The sequence below is a fragment of the Pristiophorus japonicus genome, unplaced genomic scaffold (assembly GCF_044704955.1).
Source record: "Pristiophorus japonicus isolate sPriJap1 unplaced genomic scaffold, sPriJap1.hap1 HAP1_SCAFFOLD_983, whole genome shotgun sequence".
Classification (NCBI taxonomy): domain Eukaryota; kingdom Metazoa; phylum Chordata; class Chondrichthyes; family Pristiophoridae; genus Pristiophorus; species Pristiophorus japonicus.
The window spans coordinates 127179-137908 of NW_027254912.1; the positions used below are offsets into that span (position 1 = coordinate 127179).

The following is a 10730-nucleotide window of genomic DNA, read 5'->3' on the forward strand; positions in this document are numbered from 1 at the left end:
AGATGGAACGAGACAGACAGAGTGAGAGAGAGACAGAGAGAGCTAGAGAGACAGAGAACAAGCAACAGAGAGAGAGAGAGAGAGAGAGAGATGGCGCCTGTACTCACTGGGACAGATCTGTTGAGTATCACAGTGTCGGTGCTCGAGGCCAGACCCCGGACATTGTCCCCCGCAGGAAGGGGGAGGCTGTGAGCAGGTACGCTGTCTCTGCTGCTGACCAGAGGCACAGGTGACCGAACAGGCTGACCAGCCAGCCCACCCACTCCAGCCGCCGTTATCTGGGGCACCAAACACAGAGTATCGGTCAATCCGCCCCAACTGCATCTTCCATCAATCGATCAACCACTTCCCCAAATATAGCCCGATCGATCAATCCACCTCCCCCCCCGCCCCGAGAACTGGTGACTACTTACTGACCAATTCCCCCCGTACCGTGACCCCTCTGTACTGTGTTCCCCCCTCCCCTCCCCCCTCCCCACCCCTCGGCTCCCCTCCCCTCCACTCCCCCCGCCCCTCGGCTCCCCCCCTCCCCCATCACCCCTCGGACCTCCCTCCTCCTCCCGCCAACCCCCCGTCCCTCAGCTCCCCCTCCCCTCCCCTCCCCTCGGCTCCCCCTTCCCTCCCCTCAGTTCCCCCTCCCCTCGGCTCCCCCTCCCCCTCCCCTCCCCTCAGTTCCCCCTCCCCTCGGCTTCCCCTCCCCCTCCCCTCCCCTCAGCTCCCCCTCCCCTCGGCTCCCCCTCCCCCGCCCCTCAGCTCCCCCTCCCCTCGGCTCCCCCTTCCCCCCCCTCCTCGGCTCCCCCTCCCCTCCCCTCGGTTCCCCCTCCCCCCGGCTCTTCCTCCCCCCCGCAGCCCCCCCTCCCCTCGGCTCCCCCTCCACCTCCCCTCATCTCCCCCTCCCCCTCCCCTTAGCTCCCCCTCCCCACCCCGCGGCTCCGCCTCTCCCCCCCTCCCCTCCCCTCGGCTCCCCCGCTGCCCTCCCTCCCCTCGGCTCCCCCTCCCCCTCCTCCTCCCCTCAGCTCCCACTCCACCCCCCGCCTCCCCTCCCCTCGGCTCCTCCTCCCCCTCCCCTCGGCTCCTCCTCCCCCCCGCAGCCCCCCCTCCCCTCGCCTCCACCTCCCCTCATCTCCCTCCCCTCGGCTCCTCCTCCCCCCGCAGCCCCCCCCCTCCCCTCGGCTCCCCCTCCCCTCATCTCCCCCTCACCCCCTCCCCTCGACTCCCCCTCCCCCTCCCCCTCCCCCGCTCACTCACCAATGCAGCAATCCCGGTCGGTGCACGGTCTTGTCTGCAGCACCTCGTCGCCCCGGCACGACCCCTTCCCGTAGCACCGCCTCCTTCGCTGCTGCACGCCCTCGCGGCAGCTCACCGTGCAGCCCGACCACGCCGACCAGTCCGTCCACTCCGCCGCGTGCCTGCCAAACCGCGTCGCCAAGGCCACAGAGGTCACCGCACCGCCATCAGTCAGGCCGTTCCCCCCTCCCCACCGCCCCCCCCCCCCCCGACCAGACTCCCGCTGGCCGAAATCCGCCGGACATGGCCACCCGCCAGCGCCATGGCGCGCTCAGCCGCCACCCATGCGGTGACATCACCGAGCATACAATGCAGTGGCCTTACCGCCATTGTCAGTACATCGGCGATCCCGGGGCAGTACATAAGAAACAGGAGCAGGAGTCGGCCATTCGGCCCCTCGAGCCTGCACCATTCAATATGATCCTGGCTGATCCTCTATCCCAACACCATATTCCCGCTTTCTCCCCATACCCCTTGATGCCTTTTGTGTCCAGAAATCGATCCGTCTCCCTCTTAAATATATTCAGTGACTTGGCCTCCACAGCCTTCTGTGGTAGAGAATTCCACAGGTTCACCACCCTCGGAGTGAAAACATTTCTCCTCATCTCGCTCCTAAATTTCCTACCCCGTATCCTGAGACTGTGAGCCCTTGTTCTAGACTTCCCAGCCCCGGGGAAACATCCTCCCCGCATCCAGTCTGTCCAACCCCGTCAGAATTTTATACCTTTCAATGAGATCCCCTCTCATTCTTCTAAACTCCAGTGAATACAGGCCCAGTCGACCCAATCTCTCCTCATACGGCAGTCCTGCCACCCCAGGAATCAGTCTGGTGAACCTTCGCTGCACTCCCTCTATGGCAAGTATATCCTTCCTTAGGTAAGGAGACCCAAACTGTGCACAATACTCCAGCTGTGGTCTCACCAGGGCCCTGTATAACTGGAGTAAGACCTCCTTGCTCCTGTACTCAAATCCTCTCGCAATGAAGGCCAACATACCATTGGCCTTCCTAACTGTTAGCTTTCAATGACCGGTGTACAAGGACACCCAGGTCCCTCTGTACATCGACACTTCCAGAGCCATCGCCCTTTCAATAATACTTTGTCCTTCTGTTTTTCCTACCAAAGTGGATAACTTCACATTTATCCACGTTATACTGCATCTGCCGTGTGTTTGCCCCCTCACTCAACCGATCCAAATCACCTTGCAACCTCTTTGCATCCTCCTCACAACTCACAACGCCACCTCGTTTTGTGTCGTCAGCAAACTTGGAAATGTTACATTTGGTTCCCTCGTCCAAATACCACCAACGCTGTCTCCACAAGATCCTGCAAATCCCCCGGGAGGACAGACGCACCAAAGTTAGCGTCCTCGACCAGGCCAACATCCCCAGCATCATCACCATGGGCAGTCCCTCGAGTCGAGGATGACTTGCTTCCATGCCAAAAAGTTCACAGGTGTTTCAATGAAGGACCTAATATTCCGGATCCCAAACTACATCCTGAAGGGTGGAAGATGCCTGTGGGTGGAGTTTTTTTAACGTGGGGTGACCGTTGCACACCAGCCACCACACGGGCTTGACAGAGCCAGGTCTGGGTCCAGGGGCAAGGGTCAACCTGGACTACTGGAGACCAGCTCTGCTGCACAGACCTAGTGCGCTCACATATCGCACACAGTGTGGGCTAGGCCCGTGCTGCCCCTGAGGCCCTCGGCTCCCCTGGGCCCAGGTCACGTCCCTCTGCAATCTCTCATAAGAAGTGCCCACTCACTTAGCCTGTCTGTGTCCTTTTGCAGATTTTCCTCACACATTGCTTTTCCTCCCATCTTTGTATCGTCAGCAAACATGGCTACGTTACACTCAGTCCCTTCTTCCAAGTCGTTAATATAGATTGTAAATAGTTGGGGTCCCAGCACTGATCCCTGCGGCACCCCACTAGTTACTGTTTGCCAACCAGAGAATGACCCATTTATCCCGACTCTCTGTTCTCTGTTAGTTAGCCAATCCTCTATCCATGCTAATATATTACCCCCAACCCCATGAACTTTTACCTTGTGCAGTAACCTTTTATGTGGCACCTTGTCAAATGCCTTCTGGAAATCCAAATACACCACATCCACTGGTTCCCCTTTATCCGCCCGGTTCGTTACATCCTCGAAGAACTCCAGCAAATTTGTCAAACATGACTTCCCCTTCATAAATCCATGCTGACTCTGCCTGACCGAATTTTGCTTTTCCAAATGCCCTGCTACTGCTCCTTTAATAATGGACTCCAACATTTTCCCAACCACAGATGTTAGACTAACTGGTCTATAGTTTCCTGCTTTTTGTCTGCCTCCTTTGCCTCGACGTTGCTGTTCCTGCAGACGACACGGAGCTGGCAAACTTGAGGTATACAGAGTTAATGAAGCACTATGTTAAGCACCATGTTAAGCACCGCACATAGAGTGGAAGGGAGTAGGCTGCATATACGACACCCAGCTCTACCTCACTACCACTTCTCTCAACCCCTTCACGATCTCCAGATTGCCAGACTGCGTGTCCGACATCCAGTTCTGGATGAGCAGAAATTTTCTCCAATTGAATATTGTGAAGGCGGATTGGTGTTCCATGCCAATGCGCGGAAGTGATGGGATGTGGGTTCACGTCTAGACTTCGTCCCTTCTTGAGTTTCCAATCGCTGTCTCAAGATCCCCGGCATCGAAGCACTGACCACACTCGACCAGCTCCGCTGGGCAGGGCCACATTGTCCGCATGTCCCCCAGACACGAGACTCCCAAAGCGAGCGCTCTACTCGGAACTCCTTCATGGCAAACGAGCCAAAGGTGGGCAGAGGAAACGTTACAAGGGACCACCCTCAAAGCCTCCCTGATAAAGTGCAACATCCCCACCGACACCTGGGAGTCCCTGGGCCCAAAGACCAGTCCTGCCCTAAGTGGAGGAAGTGCATCCGGGAGGGCGCTGAGCACCTCGAGTCTCGTCGCCGAGAGCGTGCAGAAACCAAGCGCAGGCAGCGGAAGGAGCGTGCGGCAAACCAGTCCCACCCTCCCCTTCCCTCAACCACTGTCTGTCCCACCCTGTGACAGGGACTGTGGCTCCGGTATTGGACTGTTCAGCCACCTGAGGCCTCATGTTAGGAGTGGAAGCAAGTCTTCCTCGATTCCGAGGGACTGCCTGCGATGATGATGATTAATAGTACCTGTGGGGAAGTGGGGGGTCAGAGAAGTTTCCGGAAACGTCCCCCCCCCCCCCCACAGTTCTTTCAACTTCAATGCCGGCAATAGCTGGTCAGGGAATTCAGTCGGCAATCTGTTGGTGCCCGAGGGGGAGTGTACATTGCCAGGTTTAGCGCTGCTCTCTCATCTTTGGGCGGAGAAGCTGAACTTGGCCTTTGAACACACGCCCCAAAAACGGCGGGACTGAATTTCAACGCCACACTTTCCCCATTCACGCACTTGTCAGGCAGCTGGGATCTCAGCAACCACACCGACCCCAAATCCTCAGCCATCTAATCGAACCCTGGGTGCGATCAACAGATCCCAGGGAGGAATCTCACTGTCCCCATCCAACACTCCCAGGGCAGGTACAGCACGGGGTTAGATACAGAGCAAAGCTCCCTCTACACTGTCCCATCAAACACTCTCAGGGCAGGTACAGAGAGTTAGATACAGAGTAAAGCTCCCTCTACACTGTCCCATCAAACACTCCCAGGGCAGGTACAGGGAGTTAGATACAGAGTAAAGCTCCCTCTACACTGTCCCATCAAACACTCCCAGGGCAGGTACAGGGAGTTAGATACAGAGTAAAGCTCCCTCTACACTGTCCCATCAAACACTCCCAGGTCAGGTACAGAGAGTTAGATACAGAGTAAAGCTCCCTCTACACTGTCCCATCAAACACTCCCAGGGCAGGTACAGCACGGGGTTAGATACAGAGTAAAGCTCCCTCTACACTATCCCATCAAACACTCCCAGGGCAGGTACAGCACGGGGTTAGAGACAGAGTAAAGCTCCCTCTACACTGTCCCATCAAACACATCCAGGGCAGGTACAGGGGGTTAGATACAGAGTAAAGCTCCCTCTACACTGTCCCATCAAACACTCCCAAGGCAGGTACAGGGGGTTAGATACAGAGTAAAGCTCCCTCTACACTGTCCCATCAAACACTCCCAGGGCAGGTACAGCACGGGGTTAGATACAGAGTAAAGCTCCCTCTACACTGTCCCATCAAACACTCCCAGGGCAGGTACAGCACGGGGTTAGATACAGAGTAAAGCTCCCTCGACTGTCCCATCAAACACTCTCAGGGCAGGTACAGCACGGGGTTAGATACAGAGTAAAGCTCCCTCTACACTGTCCCATCAAACACTCCCAGGGCAGGTACAGCACGGGGTTAGATACAGAGTAAAGCTCCCTCTACACTGTCCCATCAAACACTCTCAGAGCAGGTACAGCACGGGATTAGATAAATGGGTGGAGGGAGGGAGGGAGGATGGAGAGGGAGGAGAGGGGGAGGGGGAGGGAGGAGGAAGGAGAGGGAGGGAGGGAAGGAGAGCTGTGTGTGACTCACCGGCAGGGTTGGGAGTTTCCGTTATGTCCTGCTTGAAAGCAGTAGTTGATATTCAGACAGCAATCGTGCTCCTCGATCCCGTCTCCAATCAGATCGGTGCAGACTCCAAGCCTAGTGTTCACCCCGCTGAAGCAGCGGCCCACGGTGGCCCCTGACACAGGACAGTGTGTTAAACCGGAGTCCCTGTGACTTGGCCCGCACCCCCCCCCACCCCGGCCCTCGGGAAGGGCAGTAACAAATTCAGTGGGTCAGCGAGGGGGTGCTCATGGGCCGAATGGTCAAGAGAACGGTGTGAAAACCGAGAAGTGACCTCATGCTGCAAACAATGAACGTTCTCTGACTTGCAGTGGAGGCGGTTCAGAGAAGGTTCACTCGGTCGATTCTGGGGATGAGGGGGTTGACTTATGAGGAAAGGTTGAGGAGGTTGGGCCTCTACTCATTGGAATTCAGAAGAATGAGAGGTGATCTTATCGAAAGGTATCAGATTATGAGGGGGGCTCGACAAGGTGGATGCAGAGAGGATGTTCCCACTGATGGGAGAGACTAGAACTAGGGGGCATGGTCTTAGAATAAGGGGCCGCCCATTTAAAACTGAGATGAGGAGGAATTTCTTCTCTCAGAGGGTTGTAAATCTGTGGAATTCGCTGCCTCAGAGAGCTGTGGAAGCCGGGACATTGAATACATTTAAGACAGAGATAGACAGTTTCTTCACCGATAAGGGGGCGGGCAGGGAAGTGGAGCTGAGTCCATGATCGGATCAGCCATGATCGTATTAAATGGCGGAGCAGGCTCGAGGGGCCGAATGGCCGACTCCTGCTCCTATTTCTTACGTTCTTACACCGTTTGCACCCGCCCCCCCCAGACAGCGATCAATGAGACTGTCTGTGCTGGGAGGAAGTGGCTGGATTTACGCGTTGGGTCTAAGGGGCTTTTTCTCATTCTCAGTGTTGAAGAGTTGAAGGTTTTAAGGCTTTGCGTCCTCTGTGCGAACTATCCGTGTAAATGTGGGGATGGAGTATAAAAGTCCCTCAATCCCCCGAGACTCCAAATACCTAGCGATCTCGGCCTGGAATATACTCAACGACTGAGCCCCCACAGCCCTCTGGGGCCGAGAATTCCAAAGATTCACCCCCCTCTGAGTGAAGAAATTCCTCATCTCAGTCCTAAATGGCCGACCCCTTATCCCTGAGACAGTGTGACCCCTGGTTCTAGACTCCCCAGCCCGGGGGGGGAAACACCCTCCCTGCATCTGCCCCGTCAATCCTCCTCAGAATCTCGTACGTTTCGATGAGATCACCTCATTCTTCTGAACTCCAGAGAGTATGGGCCCATTCCACACAATCTCTCCTCATAGGACAACCCTCTCATCCCAGGGATCAGTCTGGTGAACCTTCGTTGTACCGCCGCCACGGCAAGTGTATCCTTCCTCAGATAAGGAGACCAGAACTGTGCGCAGTACTCCAGGTGTGGCCTCACCAAGGCCCTGTACAGTTGTAGCAGGACTTCCTCACTCTTATACTCCAACCCCCTTGCTCGTGTCTCAGTGATCGCTGTCTGGGGGGGCGGGGGGGGGGGCAGACAGGGTCTCGTAGATCGGTGTCTGGGTGGGGGGGAGGGGTGCTGATGGGGGGGTCTCGGTGATTGCTGTCTGGGGAGGGTTGATGGGAGGGGGTCTCAGTGATCGCTGTCTGGGGAGGGTTGATGGGAGGGGGTCTCGGTGATTGCTGTCTGGGGAGGGTTGATGGGAGGGGGTCTCGGTGATCGCTGTCTGGGGAGGGTTGATGGGAGGGGGTCTCGGTGATCGCTGTCTGGGGAGGGTTGATGGGAGGGGGTCTCGGTGATTGCTGTCTGGGGAGGGTTGATGGGAGGGGGTCTCGGTGATTGCTGTCTGGGGAGGGTTGATGGGAGGGGGTCTCGGTGATTGCTGTCTGGGGAGGGTTGATGGGGGGTCTCGGTGATTGCTGTCTGGGAGGGGGTGCTGATTGGGGGGGTCTCGGTGATTGCTGTCTGGGGGGGGTGCTGATTGGGGGGTCTTGGTGATCGCTGTCTGGGGAGGGTTGATGGGAGGGGGTCTCGGTGATCGCTGTCTGGGGAGGGTTGATGGGAGGGGGTCTCGGTGATTGCTGTCTGGGGAGGGTTGATGGGAGGGGGTCTCGGTGATCGCTGTCTGGGGAGGGTTGATGGGAGGGGGTCTCGGTGATCGCTGTCTGGGGAGGGTTGATGGGAGGGGGTCTCGGTGATTGCTGTCTGGGGGGGGGGGTGCTGATTGGGGGGTCTCGGTGATCGCTGTCTGGGGGGGGTGCTGATTGGGGGGTCTCGGTGATCACTGTCTGGGGGGGGTTGATGGGGGGTCTTGGTGATTGCTGTCTGGGGGGGGGGTGCTGATTGGGGGGTCTCGGTGATTGCTGTCTGGGGGGGGTGCTGATTGGGGGGTCTCGGTGATTGCTGTCTGGGGGGGGTTGATGGGGGGTCTTGGTGATCGCTGTCTGGGGGGGGTTGATGGGGGGTCTCGGTGATCGCTGTCTGGGGGGGGGTTGATGGGGGGTCTTGGTGATTGCTGTCTGGGGGGGGGGTGCTGATTGGGGGGTCTCGGTGATTGCTGTCTGGGGGGGGGTGCTGATTGGGGGGTCTCGGTGATTGCTGTCTGGGGGGGGGGTGCTGATTGGGGGGTCTCAGTGAGTGCTGTCTGGGGGGGGGTACTGATTGGGGGGTCTCAGTGAGTGCTGTCTGGGGGGGGGGGTACTGATTGGGGGGTCTCAGTGATTTCTGTCTGGGGGGGGGGGGTACTGATTGGGGGGTCTCAGTGAGTGCTGTCTGGGGGGGGGGTGTGCTGATTGGGGGGTCTCGGTGAGTGCTGTCTGGGGGGGGTACTGATTGGGGGTCTCAGTGAGTGCTGTCTGGGGGGGGGGGGTACTGATTGGGGGGTCTCAGTGAGTGCTGTCTGGGGGGGGGGTACTGATTGGGGGGTCTCGGTGATTGCTGTCTGGGGGGGGGGGTACTGATTGGGGGGTCTCAGTGAGTGCTGTCTGGGGGGGGGTACTGATTGGGGGGTCTCAGTGAGTGCTGTCTGGGGGGGGGTTCTGATTGGGGGGTCTCGGTGATTGCTGTCTGGGGGGGGGTGCTGATTGGGGGGTCTCGGTGATCGCTGTCTGGGGGGGGGTTCTGATTGGGGGGTCTCGGTGATTGCTGTCTGGGGGGGGGTACTGATTGGGGGGTCTCAGTGATTGCTGTCTGGGGGGGGGGGTACTGATTGGGGGGTCTCGGTGATTGCTGTCTGGGGGGGGGGTACTGATTGGGGGGTCTCAGTGAGTGCTGTCTGGGGGGGGGGGTACTGATTGGGGGGTCTCGGTGATTGCTGTCTGGGGGGGGGGGGGTGCTGATTGGGGGGTCTCGGTGATTGCTGTCTGGGAGGGAGGGGCAGATGGGGGGTGTCTCAGTGATTGCTGTCTGAGGGCGGGGGGGGAGGCAGACGGGGGGTCTCGGAAGATCGGGGGCCTGGGGCAGACGGGGGTCTCGGCGCCCGCTGTCCGGGGTGGGTGGGAGGGGGCTGTGCCGATCTATCACTGAAGCGACATCTGATTGACAGCCACGCTCTGGGGGGGGGGTGGGCAAGAGCGGCTTTGCAAACACCTACCTGCGGATGTAGCGAGGAGGCAGAGGGTGCTGAGAACCAGGGCAGGGTCCCCCATGGCGGAACCTGGTTTGCCGAGCCGTAGGCCTGTGCGGTGTCTCACGTCCCACTCCCGCGCTCGAGGGGAGAAAGCTGGGTTGTGTGCCCTTGGGGACGTGGCCCACAGCAAGAGTCTTTCGCTGACACAGGAAGTGAGCGCGGGTTCGTTGGCCTGGGCAAGCGTCCACTCGTCAGTCAATGTTTATTTTGGGAGGCTGTGACCTCGGTTGCTGGGAAAACAAAAGGCAAATTCCGGCAAGTGGCCCCCCGCCCCCGTCCGTCCAACCCAACACCCAGCTGACCCCGAGAGCGGGCAGGGAGGGGCCGGGGAAGGTGCTGATCCCATGGCTGCTTCATAATACGCCCCCCCACCCCCCCCCACCCATCTCCCTCAGGGGAGTAAAGGGGGAGAGGGAGGAGAGGGGTAGGAGGAGGAGGGGGAGGAGGAGGAGGAGGAGGGGGAAGGAGAGGAGGAGGAGGGGAGGAGGGGGAAGGAGAGGAGGAGGAGGAGGGGGAGGGAGAGGAGGAGGAGGAGGAGGGGAGGAGGGGAAGGGGAGGAGGAGGAGGGGGAGGGAGAGGAGGAGGAGGGGAGGGGGAGGAGGGGGAGGGGAGGAGGAAGAGGAGGGGGGAGAGGAGAGGGGGGTAGGAGATGGGGTGGAGGTGAGGGATGGGAGGAGGAGAGAGAGAAAGGGTAGGAGGGAGGAGGAGGAGGAGGAGGAAGGAAGGGAGGAGGAGGAAGGGAGGAGGAGGAGGAGGAGGGGGAGGAAGGGAGGAGGAGGAGGGGAGGAGGAGGAGGAGGGGAGGAGGAGGAGGAGGGGGAGGAGGAGGAGGAGGAGGAGGAGGAGGAGGAGGAGGAGGGGGAGGAGGGGGAAACAGAGGAAGCGGGGAGGGAAGGAAGGCCCTGGGGATTTCTCCGATGATCTCATGTATTTGAACTGTTTGAAATCCATTTTAAGCCCATTTGGAAAAGAAATACAAAAATCTGCCTGGATCGTGGGCACAGCTGGTGAAACATCTGGCCCGTGTCCTCCCTCACCCCGGACCATACACCACCCACAGACCCACCCACAGACCCACCCACCCACCCACTGACCCACCCACCACAGACCCACCCACAGACCCACCCACCCACTGACCCACCCACCCACCACAGACCCACCCACTGACCCACCCACCCACCCACAGACCCACCCACCCACCCACTGACCC

The 10730-nt window shown here is 59.1% G+C and overlaps 1 protein-coding gene across 3 annotated transcripts in view; it reads right to left on the minus strand.

Annotated features, from left to right (window-relative positions):
• LOC139258433 (properdin-like) overlaps positions 1-9895 on the minus strand; it is an 82716-nt gene extending 72821 nt beyond the window's left edge. For all 3 annotated transcript variants that reach the window (XM_070874785.1, XM_070874784.1, XM_070874786.1), the window contains exons 1-4: positions 9486-9895; positions 5852-6002; positions 1249-1409; positions 108-278 (exon numbers count right to left, since the gene is read on the minus strand). In XM_070874785.1, coding sequence (XP_070730886.1) covers positions 108-278; positions 1249-1409; positions 5852-6002; positions 9486-9540 — 538 coding nt within the window. In that variant the 5' untranslated portion in view covers positions 9541-9895. The remainder of the gene's footprint in view (positions 1-107; positions 279-1248; positions 1410-5851; positions 6003-9485) is intronic.
• Between the last annotated feature and the right edge of the window lie 835 nt (positions 9896-10730).